This window comes from Chiroxiphia lanceolata, chromosome 16 (genome assembly GCF_009829145.1).
Source record: "Chiroxiphia lanceolata isolate bChiLan1 chromosome 16, bChiLan1.pri, whole genome shotgun sequence".
Classification (NCBI taxonomy): Eukaryota; Metazoa; Chordata; class Aves; order Passeriformes; family Pipridae; genus Chiroxiphia; species Chiroxiphia lanceolata.
The window spans coordinates 14,033,856-14,054,045 of NC_045652.1; the positions used below are offsets into that span (position 1 = coordinate 14,033,856).

Consider the following 20,190-nt stretch of genomic DNA (forward strand, 5'->3'; position numbering starts at 1 on the left):
GTGTCAGAGCCTGGTCCCCACCCCCACTGCAGCCGGGATGCCATAACATCCCAGGAACAGCCTGAAGGTCCCATTCCAGCTCCCGAACTGAAAACAAAAGTGCGTCTTGTTCCCATCCTGTTTTCAAAGCCAGAAAGGTCGAGGCTGCGAGAGCCCTGCCAGGCTGGGCAGCACTGCCAGCTCCATCTGCCTGCTCTGACCTCAGCTCACATGGGAATGGATGCATCCCCCTGCTCCTCCCGGACACACGGCCCCTTGCCGGCAGTGCCAGGCTGGGGACAGCTGGAGGCCTCCTCAAAAGCCTGAGTTTGGAGAATCTTGCACCCAAGTTCATGTTTTCCTTCCTTCTCCCTGCACTGCACAGGGAGAGGGAAGGGAAGAACAATGTGGATCTGTTGGAGCGGGTTCAGAGGAGGCCACAAAGAAGCTTCCAGGACTGGAGCATCTCTGCTCTGGAGACAGGCTGGGAGAGGTGGGGTAGTTCAGCCTGGAGAAGGTTCCAGGGGCACCTTAGATCTCTGACAGTGCCTAAAGGGGCTCCAAGAGAGCTGGAAGGGACAAGGGCCAAGGGCATGGAGTGACAGGACAAGGGAGGAATAGCTTCCCACTGACACAGGGCAGGGTTAGATTGAATATTGGGAAGAAATTCTTGGCTGTGAGGGTGGTGAGGCCCTGGCAGAGGTTGCCCAGGGAAGCTGTGGCTGTCCCATCCCTGGAAGTGTTCAAGTCCAGGTTGGACAGGGTTTGGAGCAACCTGGACTAGCAGAAGGTGTCCCTGCCCATGGCAGGGGGATGGGATAGAATGGAATGACCTTTAAAGTCTGATCCAACCCAAACCTTGCTATAACTCTGTGTGTGGGAATGCTGTGTCCAGGAGGACCACACCATGGAACCCCCATGTCCAGCACAGCCCCAAAGCCTCCAAAGCCCTGCTGCAAATCACTGTCAGCTCCTGGGATCTGCCCTGCCACCATGAAGGGATTTCCTAATGCACCTCCAAATCCCGAAGCCCCAAGAATGCTCTGTTCTTGTTAGATGGGGCCACTGTTAGAGGGGCTGGTGCTGCTGGCACCAAGGGCTCCGTGGGAAGCCCTCCTGCTGGGATGGGCTGGGGAGGAATGGAAAGGGTCCATATGTCAGGAACAGCAGCATGGACCTGCCATTGCCATGTCAGGCTCTGAATGATCCCCCTGGCCCCCGTGCCCCGTGCCTGCATGTGCTGCTGCCTGCTCAGTGGAGATTATTAGCAGAGAAAATCGTTAGGCACAGGGCTGGGAGCTCAAGGGACACGCGAGTGCCTCTGTCACTTGGAAATCAATGCCAGCCATCCGCCCAAGCCGAGCTTCCTCCAGCCCAGCTTGACATGACAGCAGTTTCTCTCCATTTGGGAAGAGGAGGAGGGGTGGTTGCCCCGGACTTGCTGAGTGCACAATGCAGCAAACATCTGCATTTTGCCTGTGGACCTGGACCAGCATCCATAGCTGAGCCTTGGGAGGAAAACTGTACACTGGAGCCCTGAGGAGGAGGCAGAGCTGGGCTTCAGAGCCAGAAACTGGAGGAGGCTGGAAGAATATTGTGGAGGGGCGTCACAACCTGCTCACCCCCTCGCTATCCAGGAATGGAGAGGGGATACAGGGACCTCCAGGCTGAGCAAGAAAAGCTGTTTGCTCACCATGGAATTATTCTTAGGGATAGTTGCCCTGCTTGACCCTACAGCAAGCAGAGTGTTTTTGGGCGCACCGAAAACAGGGTTGTGCAGGGAGCAGCACACCCGAGAGCCGGGTCCCTCTGAGCACCCTGTGTCCCCAAGGCAGCTTTGGCATTCTTGCTGACAGAGTACTGACATTCATTTTGACCTTTTGAATCACAAGGATGTTCTGTCCTTCCCAGCCAAGTACAGCGTGGATACCCTGTGGGTGGATTATACTGTATATACAGTGGCTGTAAATAGGGAACTGGAAGAGAAGCGTGTTTGTGTGCTCGCAGGGGTGCGGCGGTGCCGGGATGAGGACAAGGAGTTGCTGCCAGTGCCTGATTTTCCTCCCAGGATGCCCAAACGGATGTGGCACCAAGGGAGGAGGATGGTGATGGTGGCAGGAGAAATGTCAGCAGCTGGTTTAGAGGGGGGGAGAAGGGATCCTGCAAAAGCAGGAGCCGCCCCCTCTCCACCAGCTCCTGACTGCTCCTGGATCCCCACGTTTCCTGTCCTCCAGATAATTACTCCTTCTGCTTTGAGAGAACATGAAGAACTGCAATTAGGAGACAACATGCAAAATCAGCCACAAGAGCCCAGCTGGCTCCCGAGGATGGTGCTTTGGGTGGTCATGGCCAACCAAATCCCCCTTCTGGGCAGCAGCAGAGGCTGTTTCAGCACAAAACCTATCTCAGCCCAAAATCTTGAGCTGATGTGACAGGCAGCATGTTCCCAAAGGTGAAACATTAGCATCTTCCCCCTCTGCTGTGGCCCATGCCCTGGCACATACCAAATGCTGTGCCTTGTGGTGGCAGCCCTGGCAGGGAGCGGGGCAGAGAGTGGGGTGCAGGAGCATAAGGTTGGGGGGAACATCCCCATCACTCCTTTCCTGCACAGCCCTTGGGAGTTGGAGCAGGTTCCTGGCTGGGACTGCCTCCTCCTTGCCCTCTGCAGTTTTGGCAGAGGGCTGCCAAGCCTGGCCAGCAGGCAGGCTTTGCCACAGGGCCGGCTCCATCCAAGGCTGTCACGGCCCGGATCCAGCCACCCTGCAGCCCCATGGCGCCAGGAAGGCTGTTGGCTTTGTGCTCTGAGCCCAGATGCGTCACTTATCTCTTCCCTCTCTTGCCCTGACGCATTTCTTCCTCTCTCTCCTTTCACAGCCATCTCATGGGACTCTTATCTCAAGCCCCAAATCACCCTTTCCAAGGCAAACTCAGCAGCATCCTTCACAATCCTGTTTCCAGGGGCTTGTGCACAACAGGAGGGGCACAAATGATAACCTGGCAGCCAAACCCTTTTGCCTGACATCTTTGTGCCACGTGGATGTCCTCAAACCCCTTCCTTCACCTAGGCAGGAGGGTTAATTCCAGGGGTGCTGCTCTGAGAACAGAGGTTGCACTTGACGGTCAGCTACAGTGGGTTTGTGAAGAATAAGGAGAAAGTAAGTGAGGAAAACTAAGTGAGGTGCAGAGCCCAGGGCTGGGCTGGGAGCTGTGGGCTGGGGTGGGATGGGATGGGACAAATGGGATGCACAGCCTCTGCTAGTGCTGCCCCAAACCCACATGTTTGTGAGCATGAGCAGAGTGGGAATGCCACAGCTGGCTACTCAATTCATCCTGCAGCACCAAGCAGTTCCCAGCAGCTATTCCAGGTGCCAGACAAGGTTCAGGGAGCGAAGCACTGCACTCCCTGCTTGCTCAAATGCTATCCCTGATGCCAAGTGAGCCTCGTGCATCCAAGCAGCCTCAGCCAGAGGTGGTGGATCCCCAGGTCTTGCAGAGCACTTGTTGGTGGAGGAGAAATCAATGCCCACTCAGGGGTTCCTGCCGCGTGGCTGCTCCATCTGCCCCGTCCTGCGGCGGGAGAGGGTGACGTTCACTGCGGTCCCGGCCGCGTGTCTCGGCACATGGAGCAGGTCTGCCTGATGGAACAGCATGGGGAGCCTGTGACAATCCCTGCTGTCTGCAATGGCATTGCCCCAAACGAGGGGTTCCACTGGACCGAGAGCGTCATGGTGTGTTTGAGAACACACACAGCTCATCGCACCAGGGAGTGACTGTGCAGGGTAACGGTGATTCCTTGGGTTCCGAGGGGAGGGGGTTTCTGTCTGCTCATCTGCCCCCTGTGACTGTCCAGTTTATGAGCCTGTTAGTGAGTTTTAAACAATATAAAACTTAGCAAAAGGAATAAAAAAGGACCTCAGAGATCCCCCATCCTCTGGAGCGCATGGACAGCAGTGCCTCTGCAAAAGAAAGGTTCAAAGCCCCCTCAGCAGGGCAAGACTGGAGCAGGAGCTCAGCAGGTCAGCAGGGAAACAGGCCCATGGATTCCCAGTGTTTCCTTAGCTCTGTGTGCACACACACACATGTGTTCATGTGGATGTGCATGCCAGCATGCGTGTATTCTTGTGTGCATCCGTGTGCATGAACATCCATGCATGTGCACACACGTTTCCAGCCCTCTGCATCCACAGGGATAATGTCGTGTCCAGATGGAAGAAGCCCATTTGGAGACACGACTCCCTGGGAATTTGCCTGTTTCATCAGCCCACTGAAAATCCCATGTTTTCCTGTCTTCATATCCAGTCTGCCTCTTGGGAACAGTCCCTGTCCCACACCTTGTCCCAAAGCACACTCACAAACTGGCACACTGTGGTCAATGAGGGCTCAGCGTCTTGGGTGCCCAGATCCAGCCTGGTTCAGCCTTTCCTGGCTCAGAGGAGCTGCTTTCCGCCCCTGAAATAGCAACTGGGATGATGCTCTCAGCAGCTGGGGATGATGATGCAAAATACTCGTTATCCAGCAGGAACAATTAGACTTATGGCAATTATCTCTGCACTTGCTGAGAGATGCCGGAACGGACCAGCTGGCAGCCAGATCCCAGTGTAATCCCTTGGTGGGAGATACACAGTGCCCAGCATTGCCAGGAGCTGCCTTTGCAGTAGTGGGAGAATCCCAAGAGCTTCCTGCAGTGCCAGGAGGGGCAGTTTTGAAGGGGAGTGAAGGCAAGGAGAGGTGAGTGTCTACCTGAAAGCCAAATGTCCCTCTCTAATGACATTTGTTTGCATTTGGTGAATGGGCTGAGCCATGATGGGGTTAGAGTATGGTTTTAGGAACTGAATTGCTTTGTGTGATTGATTCTCCAGCCTCCCTCTCTGCCAGATGCCCTCGTGGGAGAAGCCAGGATAGGCTCAGCTTATCTGCAAGGTAGAAATGGGCAAAAGATGGCTCCAGGCTGGATCAAGCCATGGGCACCCGATGGTCACTGAGCTGGGCAGTGGCTGCTGAGCTGGGCTTTAGGGCACATTCATTTGGGGGAAAAAGTCAGGCTTCTGGCTTAGAAATGCCTGTGGGGTAAAGGCAGGAAGGACAAGCTCACTCATTTGTCAAGTCAGAACAACGAGGAGGATTTTGCTTTTCCCCCTTGGCATTGTTTGAAAACCTTATTTTGATTCCTCTGCAGCTGCTCGGGGCCAAAACCCCAAACCAGTCCCATCCCAATAAACAACTCCTCCTTGGATAAATCAGTGTGGAGCCAGGATGGGGAGAAAGCTTTTAGGCAGGATGGGACATGGCTGAGCATGAGATTGTTAGCCCAAGGAGTGCCCAGAAGCAAGGGAGTGGAGCTGGAGCAATTCGGGAAGCCTGCTCTAGGAAACCTTAGGCATTTTTCCAATGAAAACTTTATCTGAGGCAAGAATGTCACCACATCCTGGCCTTGTTTGTGCTGCAAGAGCCAGCAAAATTCCCGGGAAAGTTTAGCTACCTGGCCATCAAAACCTCTCCGATATGCTTTGTTTATTAGCAGCTAAACATTAAGCCCTGGGCAAACAGGGATCCTTGGCGCCAGGGACACGTGACCATGACAAGCCACCCATGGATGCCACCCCTAAAAAACAGTGGGAGCTGCTGGGGTGGCTGAGGAGAGGGACAGGCTGCTCCAGGTGGAGGGATGGCAGCATCCTGGGGGTGCCCAGGGCCCAGGGAGCCCTGGGTCAGGAGGAGGAAGGCTCACCAAAACACTGCTCTCTCTATGGCCCTGCAGAGATGCACCATGCCCGGGTCGGGAGAAGGATTAAATGGCTTCTCACTAGAGCTGGATGAAGACTTGTCCATCTCCCAGATTTGCAGGAGAGATGTGTCTTCCACGGTGCCAGCGCTGTCCCAGAAACCCACTGCTCTGTATGTAAAACTATTCTTCAAGGACACCTGACTGATCTTGCAAAGCCCATGTATAATTTGTCTCTTTTCAGTAATTAGGCCAATTATAGAGAAATGGTGTTTGCAATTCAAGTGAAGGACAGCCTAAAATCTTAACCCGATTCTTTTTCAGTGATGCCAAAACAAAGTCCAAACAAAGCTGTTTTCCTCTCCCCCTGTGTTAACTAACCCAACAGAAACATTTTGAAGTGCTCCAACACCAGGTAATGCCTTTTCCTGCTGCACTTGAAGGGACTCTGACAAACACACAAACAAAGCCTGACCCACTTTAGGGTCAGAATCAGAACAACTCCAAGAAAGGGCCTGGGATTTCATTAATGTCCTTACTGCAACTCCATTAGTATCTGCTAAGTGCATCCAGGTAAATTTATCTTGACAAGTCTGTCCTCTGTGACACCCACACTGTCCATGTGTGGGGCAGTGCTGCCTCGGAACCCATGGATATATGAGCACAGGGGTGCACGAACCCAAGGATGCACCCAGGGATGCACAAATGCAGGGATGCACACACACACAAGGATGCTCTCAGGGATGCACACTCATGCAGGGATGACACAGACACAGGGACGAATGTGCACAAGCAGGCACACATATGTGCTGTCCCACCCCATCACCTTCCCAACAGGCTGTCTGTGCACTTAGAAAGTCAGGAGAGAAATCCTTGCCTGGGCTGAGCCCTGGGCGCTGGTGCAGGCACTTGCAGCATTGCTTCAAGGCCACAACTGCATACTGAGAGTGAAACTCCTGCTGCCTCATGTGTTTGGCTGCACGTGTTCGGTGCCTCGCTCATTATTTGTAAATAATGGCAGGGACGTTGCTGACTCACCACATCGCAGCCAGAGCCAGCAGGGATCCAGGGCTGCTTTTGCCCAGTAGTAACAAGGGCACTTCCCTCTGCAGGCTTAGGTTTCCTCAGGGACACCCCAAATTCACACTCCAAGTTCCTGTCTTGCTCCTGCGAGGTGACTTTTGCCCCTTTGCACTGGGTGGAAAACAGCTTGGAGTGTTCAAACCTGACTGTGGGAAGATCTGGTGGGACCCTGCAGGGACTGGTGGCTCCCAGGACCCACCACCCTGAGATGTTCCATGGGCACAGCACTGCCCAATGGAGACAGTGAGCTCCAGAGCCACCTGCACCTGGAGGTGGGCCAGGCTGTGGCTGATCCATCTGCGTGTTTTCCTGGATCCAGGATTCTGCGTAGCTGACCTTGCGCAAGAAGCCCTTGGTGCTCCCTTCGCCCACACCATGGCTGGGGTGCCTCCCCCGGGGTGGCACAGCCTGGGACAACCTCTGTGTTTGCTAAGCTGTGGGGTGGGATCACTGACCATCATGAGATCACTGAACACTCACCTCCCAAGGCTTGGAACACTGAAGCACTGGCCTTACTGGCCAGGCCAATGCCCTGCAGTGACACTCAACCTGGTGCTACAAACAGCCTGGCCAAGCCTCATGTGACACCTCTTGCCCCAGGCTCTGTCCTGTATGCTGGGCTCTCCTGGAGGATGGCACCTCCTGGGCCATGGTATGATGGCCCTCCTCCGATGGCAGTCCAGTTTCTCCAGTAGCCAGTGGCTCTGCCAAAGCCTGATGAGCTCCAGGAGGCACTGGGGTGCTGTAGATGTGCTTGGTGCTGCTTGTTCACACTGACTGAATCTTAAACCCTGCTGGCACCAGGGGCACCAGCAGCTCTGGGAGGACGTGGTGGTGCAAGGCTGTGTGTCTGGGGCAGCCAGACCTCCAGGGCCTAAATCTCTCTGGCTAAAACATGGTGTCAAAGGATGAAACTTGGCTTATGGCCCCCCATTCTCATTAGCATCCCCATGAGAATCCTGGGACACTAGGGCCATGAAATGGTCCCTGAATGACACCAGGAGCAAAGACAAGGTAGAGCCCAAGACTGAATTCCCATCTCGTCAAAATTAGGGGAACTTGGCCAGGAACCTGGGAAGTTGCAGGATCACAGCCATGGCCTAACAAAAGTCCAATGCTTCTGTGCCTTGACTGCAGCCAAGGGCTGCAGCTGTAACTCCTCTTTCCTATCACCCCATCCCAGGTGGTCACAATGCTGACAACACCTCCCCAGCTGAGCAATACAGACTTATCCCACCACAGCAGCTTAGCAAGACTTAAATAGAAAATTCAGGCTGATGATGCAGGGCAGGAGCAGGAGGAAGAGATAAAGTTCAACTGGTGATAGCCACATAGTAAAAAATGATAACAGGGCTGGTGGCAACAGCCCAACAAGCTCCAGATGGTCCGGCATCGAGAAGCGGAGCCCAGTGAAATGCCAGACCATCAATATAAAAACATCAAATCATTGTAAGGAAATAGTGAAAGGCACAGAGTCACCTGGTGGTAAATCCCTCAAAAGTTCCCTCTGGAAACAAACAAGAGGTACAATCTGTACAGAAATTAAAAAAAAAAAAAAAAAGATTAACATTGGTATCGTAAAGAAATGGGGAAAAAACAAAAGAGACTCTAGATACGGATTATTTGATCAGCTGGTTTTTAGGATAATGGGTTAATGAAATGTCTGGGCAAGCAATGAGTGTACACAGGAGATCAGGTCGTTTGGAAACATTCGCACATTTCAGAAACTGCCTGTCCAGAAAGTGAATTGTACAGAGAACCACAATTAAATCGAGGAACAGGTCAATCATTTGCACTTCAGGTTTATTACCAAATCCAGGGGGAAATTATTCTTTTCATTCACCACTAAGCATCTTTGTTCGTGCTTTAGCGGCCTCACAGGGAGTTTTCACAGGTTGCTCATTCAAACCCTTATGCTGAGGAACTGACAGCGGGCGAAAAAATTCAGAAGGAAAATTAGGGAGAACTGCAGCCCACCACCAGCTCCTCCTGAGAACAGGGGATGGGCAGACACAGCCTTCCTGTGGAGACCCTGACAGGACTGCAAAGGGGTGTGGAAGACCATATTGGTGGTGATATTTATCAGGAATTGCATTACAAGGATATAACCCAGGTCATTGAAGTCACCCCCGAGGGACAAGGGTCTCGTAGCTTGGAGCTCCACAAGGACAGGTGAAGATTTAGGCACAGCAACACTGCTGCTCACCTGAGGTCAACACTGTCTGCACAATCAGACCACATCTTTTCTTCCCTGCCAGCTGGGTCTCACCTTTCCCGAAGCTGTCACTGGGGATATGGACACCATCACCATACAGACCACAGTTCTACTGTCCCTTTGTACAGGTTGACACTGAAATGGTGACAACAGTCTCACCTGATCAATTAACCAGCAGCTCCAGTGCTTGCAAAACACTTTTGCTCTCCCCTGGACTTGCCATGAGACATCACAAGCCCCAAAGGACCGAGGTGGGTCACCAAGGGGAGCTGGAGGAGCTGTTCCCACAAGAAAGGGAAGGCGAGAGGCAGGGACAGGGAGAAACGCCAGCTAGATAAAGCTGTGTGTTCCAGCTGCTGTGGGAACACAAGACTCAAAATGAGAAAGAAATGGCACAAAGAAATACTGACTGACAGCGCTTTAGGTACGGCTGAATGGTATCTGCATGCTGTCACCTGCTCCAAAGACTGCCTGACTCACCCATCAGAGGCAGGCATCCAGCAGCCCAGCAATTATTGCTGCCCTCCTCCAGAAAGCCAAGGGGAAAATTAAAACCAGCACAGCACCGAGGGAACTGTCCCCCACAGAGCCTGAATCAAATCTTGCTTTAGAAACAGCCCTTAAAAAGAGACAGAAATGAACCTCTCGGCTCAGCCCCATGCGAAGGACACAGCATCCTGTGCCTCCTGCTTGGCTCAGTCAAGGGCCATAAATACCACCAGCCTTCCCGCAGGGATCTGCTTAGCGGAACCTGGGCTCCCCCAGGCTCCTTCGCACATTCCAGCATCCGCTCCCAAAACAGGATCTATTCCTGACAGCAGGAACAAAGTGAGCGATTGCATCTGCTATATTTAGAGCAAACAGTCAACACTCCGTGTTTAAATGGTTACTAGCATTCTCATTAGATGTATAAATAGCCTCTGTTTGCTTTTCAAAAGAAATTGGTTTAAAAGATAAAATTGCCTTGCCAGGCCTCCTCAGCCTATAACTGTTGAGCAGGGGGGCCTATTTCAAATGAAAAATTAAATTATGCGTTTTCTCTAAACCAAACCAGGAATAAAAGCTCACGACTGGGGCTGGTTTTATCAGTGCTGCCATGCTTTATGTAGATACAGGGGTTTAAACAGTGGCAGCAGTTTAAACTGCAGCAAACTCAGGCTGTTTGGTGCAGAGGGGCATCACCCTCCCTCTGCCAGCCTTGACCACTCACCATCTCGACCTCCCTCTTCCACCCACACATCAGTCTTGCCAGAGCCACACTTCTTCATAGAATCACAGAATGGTTTGGGTTGGAAGGGACCTTAAAGTCCATCTCGTTCCAACACCCTATCATGGGCAGGGACACCTTCCACTAGACCAGGTTGCTCTGCTTCCTCCCTCGGGCAGAAAGCCTGGTCCCAAGTAAGCATCCATCCTTAAGGCATCACAAGGACCACATCCCTGTCATCCAGCCCACATTGCATTAAAATCAAACTAAGGACACCAGCTAATGAAAAACCATGGCAGAAATGTGGGCTGTAAGAGACCAAAATGCTGCTGTGGGTATTAACACAGAATGTGCAATTTTCCCCTAGGATTTGGTTCCAAAGGCAGGGAAGTATACAGGCTTGGGACACCTATCCAAGTGTGCTGAGGGGTTGTTAGCCATGGCCAGGGCAGCACTGGATGGTTTGTGGGCCCCCTGGATGGTTCCTGTGATCCCTGGATTGTTGCTGGGACACCTCGATAGTTCCTGGGATCCCTGGGTAGTTCCTGGGACCCCTCCTCCTTGCCCTGCCCTCGGGGTGCGGGACCCCCATGCTCTCTCCCTCCTCCCATCTCCTACTCCTGTGTGGGGTTTGGATGGGAGGTGGGATCACTGGGGGGGGCACAGGGAGGATCACTGGGGGGGGCACAGGAGGGGATCACTGTGAGAAGTGCAGGGGGGGATCAGTGGGAGGGTGAGAAGTGCAGGGGGGGATCAGTGGGAGGGTGAGAAGTGCAGGGGGGGATCAGTGGGAGGGTGAGAAGTGCAGGGGGGGATCAGTGGGAGGGTGCAGGGGGGTTCACTTCGGGGCACAGGAGGGGATCACTGGGTGGGTGCAGGGGGGATCCTTGGGGGTGCACAGGGGTGGTGGTTGGGGGAGCACAGGAGGGAATAACTGGCAGTACAGGGGAGATCCTTGGAGGTCACAGGGGGGGATCACTTTGGGGGGCACAGGCGGGAATTGCTGAAGGGGGTGTGGGGGAGATCCTTGGGGGTTGCACGGGGGATCACTGTGAGGTGCAGGGGGAATCACTATGGGGTGCAGGGGAGATCACTTGGGATGCAGGGGGGATCACTTGGGGTGCAGGGGGGATCACAGTGGACTGCAGGGGGCATCACTTGGGATGCAGGGGGGATCACCTGGGGTGCAGGGGGATCACTGTGGGGTGCAGGGGAGATCACTTGAGATGCAGGGGAGATCACTGTGGGGTGCAGGGGGGATCACTGTGAGGTGCAGCGGGGATCACTGTGGGGTGCAGGGGAGACCCTTGGGGGCCGCACGGTGGATCACTGTGGGGTGCAGGGGGATCACTCGGGGTGCAGGGGAGATCCTTGGGGGCCGCATGGTGGATCACTGTGGGGTGCAGGGGGATCACTGTGGGGTGCAGGGGGGATCACTGTGAGGTGCAGGGCGTGAACCACTGGAGCGGGGCGCACAGCCACGAGCCCCACGGAAACCCCCGGGCCCTGCTCAGCCGCGGGCCGTGAAGGCCGGACCCGGCGGGCGGAGCCGCGCCCGCCCCGCCCCGCTCCGTCACTGCCGGTCGGCCCGGCGGGGCCGCCATGGCGTCCGGGGGTTCCGCCCGCGCCGCCGAGGAGCCGCCGCCGCCCGAGCCCCCCGCCGAGCAGAAGCCGCCGCCGCTGCCGCCCGCGCAGGAGGAGTTCTCCTTCCTGCCCCTCGTCCACGACATCATCAAATGGTAACGGCGGGCACGGCCACCGGGACCTCCCCCGCGCCGCCGGGACCGGCCCCCGCCCCGCCGGGCACCGCGTGCTGGCACCGCAGCCTTGCCCCGGCCATCCGCCTCCGACGGTGCTGCTGACACCGGAGTCCTCGGGGGCCTTGGGGGGAGCAGGGCTAAGGGCCCGCCCCCATCAGTGATGCTTTCCCAGCCCCAGCATCCTTAGGGATGCGCCGGACAGGGAACAGGATTATGAGATTTCCCCTTTAATAATGCTTTTCATCCTTAGTATCCTCAGGGATGCCCCGAACAGGGAGCAGAGCAATGGTGCTATCCAAGCCCCAGCATACCCAGGATGCTCTGGATGAGGAGCAGGGTCAAGGGATTCCCCTTCAAATGATGCTTTCCCACCTCCAGCATCCTCAGGCTGCCCTGGATGCGGAACAAGGCAGTGAGAGCCCCCTTTAATGATGTTTTTCCACCCTCAGCATCCTCACGGTACCCCAGGGAGTGGGGCAATGGGATCCCCCTCAAATGATATTCTCCAGCCCTCAGCATCTCCTTATACAGTGCCTTGTATAAGGAGCAGGACAGTGAGATCCTCCTTTTTATTATGTTCTCCAACATCCTCATGCTTCCCTGGATGGGTAGCAGGGCAGCGTGTCACTCCTCTTGTGATGCTCTCCAACCTCCCAGCGTCTCCTTTGCCCTTTTTCTTCCATCTGGATTTCCTGGGAAGAATATCTGAAGGAGCTGGCACAGCCCCAAGTGCATTTCTACTCAGAGTTGTGCCAGTACCTGGGTGGTGTCAGGGTCACCTGGGCAGTGCAGGTGCTCCCATGGCCCAGGTACTGCCCCATCACCAACACCCCAGGGCAGGAGCTTTGTATGACCGTGGGGTCATTGCTCCAGAGAACTGAACTGTTTGGCTGATAACAGCCTCAGAAAGTACAGGCAGTGCGTCAGGAACGCAGCCCATTTCTGGGGAGTTGTAAAAAGGAGGATGTCTTCTGCAGTGAGACAGGTTATGTTGTTCTCTTCCCAGCTCAAGATAAGCACTGTTCAGATAAAAGGTGATGGTACAAGGGTATTGAGAACTGATGTGTTTCTGGCCCAGGATAACTCCTCCAGAGATGCTTGCCTGAGTTCCCAGGAAGGGAATGGCTCTGTCATGGAAATCCATCCAGGCCAGCTCCATGCCCTCACCTGGGCACACTTCAGGGTGAGGCAGTGGGCGTGGGATGTATGAGTTCCCTTGTTTCTGGCTGTGGGCCTGGCTGCCCTTTCCCTGTGCACATACTGGGAGCTGAGGCTGGTTTGTGTCCTGCTGATGTTTCACTTGAATCAAGCATATCTGAAAGGTGAGAGAGGTTCATCCTTAATGACTCTGCAGCCTGAGCCATGGGAAGGAAAGAAGGAAGGAAAGACTGACACTCCTGACACACTGGTCCAGAACAGGCACAGAAACACAAACCCTCTGATTTCCCTCAGTTTTTCTGTTGTGCTTGGGGTGGGCAATCAAGTTGCCCCTGACCTTGATTCTCCCTGATCTGTGCCAGAAGTGAGGCTAAATCCACTGCCAGGTGCTTGTACCTCAGCAAAGCGGGCAGTAGCCGTGGGCTGAGGCCTCCCAGATTCTGATATGTCACCGAGCAGGTCATAGTGACTCACAGATCACAGTCCCAGGGATATCTTGTGCCCTATCCCACCGAGCCACCCACTCCTGTTACCCGGTTTCCTCGCCCGGCCTCGCACGCGGCACTTCCTGGGCGGCTCGAGCAGACGTAGGTTCTGAACAGGTGCCGCAGATGGGCAGGACCACAGAGGCAAGTGGTGGGATGTTTTGCCTCATGTCCCTGACAGATGGCAAACGTATTGTCCTCTAACACTGCCGCGAGTCGCAGAGCCCAGCCCTGCTGTTCTGACACTGACTCAGCCGTGAAGACACATCTCCAAGGTGACTCTGTGCTCGGGAGCGAGGATGTATCGCGTAAATTTGCTTACATTCAAGGACGTGCTCCTTCCTGTTGGTTGGGCCTGGAGAAAGTTTTCCTAAACAGGGCTTGCTGGTATTTTCAGCCTTGTACGGTCCAATGGCATCGCTGCTGAGGTCCCAGTGTGGGGCTCCACCGGTGGTGGGTTGTGCTGGTGTAGTGAAGAACACTTGTGCCCTAAGGCAGGTCTTATGCCCAGTCCGTCAGCACAGGCTGTCACTGGATGTTGCATTGGATCCTATATTAGTGCAGGCAGCTCAGTCTCTTCCCACACCTTCTTGCTCCCACCTTGCTCCCATGTCCTCAAACAGGGAGTCGCTTCAGTAGCTTGATCCAACAGAAAAACCACCCATGAGGAGAAAAAGCCACCAAGCCTGAAATATTTATCCCCTTGGATCTACCAGCCAACAAACAGCTGTCAGTTCTCTCTGCATGGGGAAGGGAATGAGACCTGGGCAGCCCTGAAGCAGGGAGGACATCTCTGTCAAAGCCAGACTGCAGCTCTGGTGGATTAAAGGCAGTGTCACCCCATCGTTCTCCAGATGTGCCATGGGGTTGGTTGTGTGTGTGCCTGTATTTTTCCACTGCTGACCTGACCATGAGTGCCTGTATAATGGGGAGACATTATAGTACCAGCTGCAGTTTTATTTAGAAGGGAATAATGAATATTTTGTTCCAATAGGCCTTTGAAACAAGCAGCGACCATCTGGTTAAAAGTTTTGCTTTCAGCCGTGTCACGATTCCCCAAAGTTATAATCGAGTACCTCTCTGCTCTGGTCATGCCAAACAGATTTATTTTTAGGTCTGTCTATTGAACAGGCTCCCAGTTTTTCAAAGACCATTAGAATCCCGCTCTCCCTATTAACAGGCGCCCTGGAAGCAGGGACTGGCTTTTGCCTGGAATTGGTAAAGCTTCTCGCTGGTGCTAACAAAGCTGAGTCAGATACTAATGAGGGTTCAAGGGCAGACACTGCCTCAGACAACACTGAGCCTTGAAAAGCACAGAGCTGGCTGCAGAACCAATTCTGCTGCTCTTAAAAAAAATAAAAAACACAACCCAAAAAACCCCCACCGCTTCTCTTTTATTAGTTATACATCCCCAGAGAGTCCTTTTAAAGCTCCAAAGTACAATTTTCTCTGCCTTTGGACACTCTCTGATGCTTTGGGGAACAGTTTCTATTTTCTGCTGTCAAGCTGTTTGACTGCATTGATTTTTTTTTGTATTACAGCCGCAACAGGTCATGGGTGAGACTGAGATCGTTTTTCCAGGTGCCTACACAGAACACACATACAGTCTTACCTTCCCCAAAGAGAGGTACTGGAGTTCAGAGGGAGAATTTAGCCTACCCCAGGGTAGTGTTTGAAATCTGCAGACCAGCCCCTAACCCAGTTGATGCATCCTGAGGTGACTGGACTGTGTGCTGGAAATTAACAGGAAAACAGTTTGCCCCTAAGTTACCCAGTCTATATGTCCACGTCCATTTTATTGGGATAGGAGGTTTAGGTGTGTGTAGCTAGATACCAAGAGCAAGTTTCCCAGTGAAATCCAGTTTAAACCCTGGTTGTGTGGGAAATTAGTGTTTCCAGTAGGAGAATTCAACAATGTCTCGCTTTTCTCTCCTGTGCAGCATGGACAAGGACAGCCAGGATGTTCACCAGGTACTGAATGAGCTCAAGAACAAGTTCCAGGAGATGAGGAAGCTGATCAGCTCCATGCCTGGCATTGGTGTGAGCCCAGAGCAGCAGCAGCAGCAGCTGCAGAACCTGCGGGAGCAGGTCAGGACCAAAAACGAGCTGCTACAGAAGTACAAGAGCCTTTGCATGTTCGAAATCCCCAAGGAGTAGGATGGGCACAGCTCCAGTCCTGGGGTCTGAGATACCTCCTCTCCGGGCTGAACAGGGTGGCAGGAGTTTACTTTTCTTTCCTTGTGGTTTTCTGGTTACACTGCTGTGGAATTGTGCCTGTGTGGGCCATTGAACCACAGGTGAGTGACACTGAACAGAACACCGAGTGCCTCACCTGAGGTGATTGCAGCGGCTGGTTCCCTTTGATCTGCTGCAGGACTGTGCATTTATGTATCCACCTCCTGTTTCCTCTTGGGGGTGGGGTTCTTCTTTTTTATGTTCAAACCAGAAGGAGACATTATGTTTTCTCCTCGCTAAGGGTCAAAGTACCTGCTGGTTAATTTCAAGAAGAGAATGGTGGCATTTTCTGCACTATTTTTTACTTAAAAAATGGCCAAACATCAAAAGGGAACATAAGAAGGAAGCGTGAGCTGCTTGGCCCTGCTCCTGGAAAGTGACTCTGGAACACTTTCCATTTTCTGTGTGTTGAAAGAGGAGTGATTACTTTCAATTACTTCTGTATCTCTCTTTCTAAACAATTGATGGTTGTGTTTGAGATGAGTCAAATAAAGATTCATGAATTCCAAACTGCCCCTCTTGTGTGTTCACTGGGTGGATGTGGGCTGAGCAGGGGCAGGATGTTGGCAGCACAGAGGGCGTGTGTAGCCTGGGCCCAGCTCCAGTGTCTTTTCCTGTGAAAACAAAGGAAGGACAAGAGTCAAAACAAAGGACATAAGTGATAAGAGCTTTTGGTTATTCCATACTAAAGTCAGGCCTCACAGGACAGGTCTGTTCCACACCCAAAGTGCTCCAGGGGCTTCCCACAACCACAAGCATTTGAGCAGCTTGAACAGATAGTTCTGGTCGTTGGGAGCTGGGATTGTTGCACCCCACCTGTAGTTTAGAGATTTACTCTGTTCTCACTGGAATACTGTACTAGTACTTTCCTTGGGAAGGTGCCAGTGTGTAAACTCTGAGTAAAGCAGAACACCACGATAAACAAAGCACAATGTACACATTATTTATTGCTGAAATTGCCTTTCCACCAACCAATAGCCTGTCCCAGCTCAATAAATTCCTGTGTATCATGCTTGGACGATGTTTTCCATTCTTCTGCCAGTCGCTGTTCCTGTGAAATCAGGCATTCACAGAGCTGGAAGAAACAACCTGTTGCCAAAGAACTGTCTGGCACTCGGTGCAGGAACAAGTTAACTCTGTCAACCTGAATCCAAGTTTCAAGCGAAACTGAGGCGGTTTGCTTTGCAGTCTCACTCCCCCACCTTAGTTTTATGACTTCAGTATGATTTTCCTGCCATTAATATGTATTAAACACAGATTTGTGCTGCTGTGTGAGGGGGGAACGGGGGCTGAAAATGAACTGGAACAGAAACTGGAGCCGGGAAGAGCTCTTCCCCTTTCCCTTTCACTTCTAGCAATGATTACTGCGACTTGTTATTGGGAAGAGATTAAAAACCATCAGATTCAGAGGTGACCTTTCGAGCAAAGTACTTCCTTTACTCATACTGCAAAATAAAAACAATATCCCAGCCGGGGTGCCAATGAATCACTCTGTGTTGACATCATTAAGTGTGGTTAGTTAATCGGGAAAGAGCACGAAGCACAATGAGCTCTTTGTAACGAGGTGATGTCAGTTTGCTGGGTGACTGCTGGGAATGACATGCCAGTGGCCGGCATGTCGTGGGGCTGGCAGGATCGTCACTGGTGGAGTGAGGAAAGAGTCCTGGCTCAGTGACCCGTTGGAGTGAGTAACTCCCTGCATGGCCCCTCGTTACCCCGTGTGGCAAGAGACCGGCGTCTTGCAGAGGCGGGAACCTTTGCACTGGGAGCCTGGAGAAAATGGGGCAATAAAGAGATTGAGTGAGAGGCTGGTTTTGGTACCTCAGGTCTTTTGTCTGATGTTTTGCTATGGGACAGGGCGAGGAAGCAAAGGCAAAACCCACAAGTGTTGTTTTTAAAAAGATTTTATTAATTTGTAGAAAAAATAAAACATCAAGTTTCACCCACGGTAGAAACACTTGAAGATTTTTTTCTTTTGTTCATGTCAGTGACATACAATACCTACATAAAGTGCCTATTTTATTTTGAAAAACCCTTCCCACTCCCCCCCACCCTCCCCAAATCTTGCAAATCAAACAAGACAAATGTAAACAAGAGTCAGTTTTTTGGTCCATCAGGGCTGTAACTCTGCAATGTCTTTGCAACACCTTAGGAGTGTCTTCTGCATGTGGTTTGCAGACACAGACGAACACACGACACAGAGCCAGAGTCCGTGCACAGCTTCTCAAGTTGAAAAAAAAACAACAAAAACCAACCCCAAAGCCCCAGGCAGGTGCTGACAGGCCCTGCCCTCCCTTCTGAGTGCAGTGCCCGAGGCTGGGTGGTTTGGGAGGGAAAGAAACATCAAAGTCTGTGCCCTCCACATACATTCTCCCACCTGGCCAACAGCAGTTCACCCTTCCCCTGTCTCTCTGCCCAGAGGAGGAGGCTGATCCCAGTGACAGCCCCCTCCTGCCCTCCAAAGCCTCCCCCTTCGCATCCCTCGCTCCCAAAATGCACCCCCGGGGGAGAGAGGTGATGAAAGCGGGAGGAGGGAGGCTGGGGGAGAGGCAACCTCCTCTCTGCCCGGGTGGGCGCCTGCCCACCCTCCTGCCTGCCCAAAGTCAATTCGGAAACGAGCATCTTTCCCCTCTCCTTTCCTTCTTCCCTTCCTTCCTTCCTGTCGGGAGCAGAGGTTCCTAGCTGATCACACAACGATCCTTCTCCTTGCTGTGCCCGCCACCGATGGCTTTCTCCCGGATGTACATGAGGTCGCTGTGGACGCTGGGTCGCCGGGCGAAGGGGGCCACGATGCCATATGCCTCCTCCGTGCCACCTCGGCCCCCCTCTTTCAGCAGCTTTTTGCCTTTCAGAGCCTTCTTGTGCAGGATGTCGCAGTACTGGACCGAGACCTTGCGGTGCAGGTCGGGGCTCATCTCACTGGGCAGCTTGGCCATGGCGAAGAGCGCCTGGAACATCTGGTCCAGGCTGCTGTTCCTCTTGGCTGAGATCTCGAAGTAGGCGCATTTTTTGGGGTCCCCTCCCACCAGCTGCTCGATCTCACGGGGTTGCACCTCCCGGTAAAAGTCCCGGTCGCCTTTGTTGCCGCAGATGACCAGGGGCACCTCTATGTTCTCCTTGGTTTTGTTCTTCAGGCACGACTTGGTCTCCAGGATTTGCTGCTTCAGGCGCTGAACCTCCTCGAAGGAGTCACGGTTGTCCAGGCTGAACACGAGGATGAACACGTCTCCTGGGGACAAAGAGGGAACGTGAGATGGCTGCAGGGATGGGGACACACAGAGACCCACTGCCTAAGCCATATAGAGACTCTGGGAAGGAAGGACAGGGCAGCACGTGGGTCCTCCCGTCCATCAAGAAGAGCTGCCCATCCACTGCACACACAAAATCCCATCTCCCTTTTCCCAGGACTAGAAAAACCTCCCGAAACTAGGCGAGAACACCCGGAATCAGGCAGAGGGACCCCCTGACAAGTACCTGTGAGGATGGAGAGGCGGCGCATGGCTGGGAAGGGGTGGTTGCCTGACGTGTCGAGGATGTCGAGCTGGTAGACCTCGCCGCGGATGCTGTAGAACTTGCGGTGGAAGTCCTCGATGGTGGGGGTGTACTGCTCCTCGAAGCGGCCGGTGAGGAAGCGCGAGACGATGGCTGTCTTGCCCACCTTGGAGGAGCCCAGGATGACCATGCGGTAGCAGTTCTTGGCGGGGATGCTCAGCTCGGCCTCGCTGGGACACATCTTCTTGATCATCGCTGCCAGTTTCATTGAAGCCGGCGGAAAGTGCAGCTTGTGCCGAGGAGAAGGAGGAAGAGGAGGAGGAAGGTGCTGCCTGCCTGGCTGCTCAGCCCCTCTCCCCTCGCAGGAAAGGTCGGTGTGAGCTCTGCACGGCCGCCGCCGCGTTATATGGAGGAGGCAGCGCCCGCCCCTCGGCGCGTCACGGCCCGGGGCGGCGGCGGCTGAGTCAGCGCCCGGCTCCGCTCCCGGCCCGCGCCCGCCGCCCCCCGCCGCTGCCCGGCCGCGCTCCGGGGCTGCGCACACCGGTCCCGTTCGCACCCCCGGGGCTTGGCTGCCTGGTCCCGTTCGCAGCCCCGTTGGGACTCTCGGTGCTGCACAGCGCGGCCCCATTCGCGTCCCGCTCGGGGCTCCCGGTGCTTGGCAGCCCGGTCCCGTTCGCGCTCCCGGTGCTTGGCAGCCCCACTCGCACTCTCAGTGCTTCCGCTCGGAGCCCGGCTGGGACTCCCGGCGCTGCTCAGCCCGGCCCCGTTCGCACCCCGGTTCGCGCTCCCGGTGTTTGGCAGCCCCGTTTGCACTCCCGGTGTGGCGCAGCCCGGTCTGAACTCCCGGTCCCGTT

The 20,190-nt window shown here is 54.0% G+C and overlaps 2 protein-coding genes across 3 annotated transcripts; one reads left to right on the forward strand and one right to left on the reverse strand.

The window, feature by feature from the left end:
- The first annotated feature begins 11,805 nt into the window (after positions 1 to 11,805).
- Positions 11,806 to 16,354, forward strand: MED9 (mediator complex subunit 9). Its single transcript, XM_032704276.1, has 2 exons — positions 11,806 to 11,945; positions 15,550 to 16,354. Exons 1-2 carry the CDS (start codon positions 11,809 to 11,811, stop codon positions 15,764 to 15,766), a joined length of 354 nt encoding a protein of 117 aa, XP_032560167.1. The 5' UTR covers positions 11,806 to 11,808; the 3' UTR covers positions 15,767 to 16,354.
- A 1,376-nt stretch (positions 16,355 to 17,730) lies between these two features.
- On the reverse strand, positions 17,731 to 19,723 carry RASD1 (ras related dexamethasone induced 1). 2 transcript variants are annotated; one of them, XM_032704274.1, is made up of 2 exons: positions 19,319 to 19,723; positions 17,731 to 19,073 (listed from the first exon to the last, which is right to left on the reverse strand). In XM_032704274.1, the coding sequence occupies exons 1-2, from the start codon at positions 19,602 to 19,604 to the stop codon at positions 18,523 to 18,525; spliced, it is 837 nt and encodes a 278-aa protein (XP_032560165.1). In that variant the 5' UTR covers positions 19,605 to 19,723; the 3' UTR covers positions 17,731 to 18,522. The 2 variants fall into 2 exon arrangements, with proteins under 2 accessions (XP_032560165.1, XP_032560166.1); XM_032704275.1 differs by having other exon boundaries at positions 18,771 to 19,002.
- Positions 19,724 to 20,190: the final 467 nt, after the last annotated feature.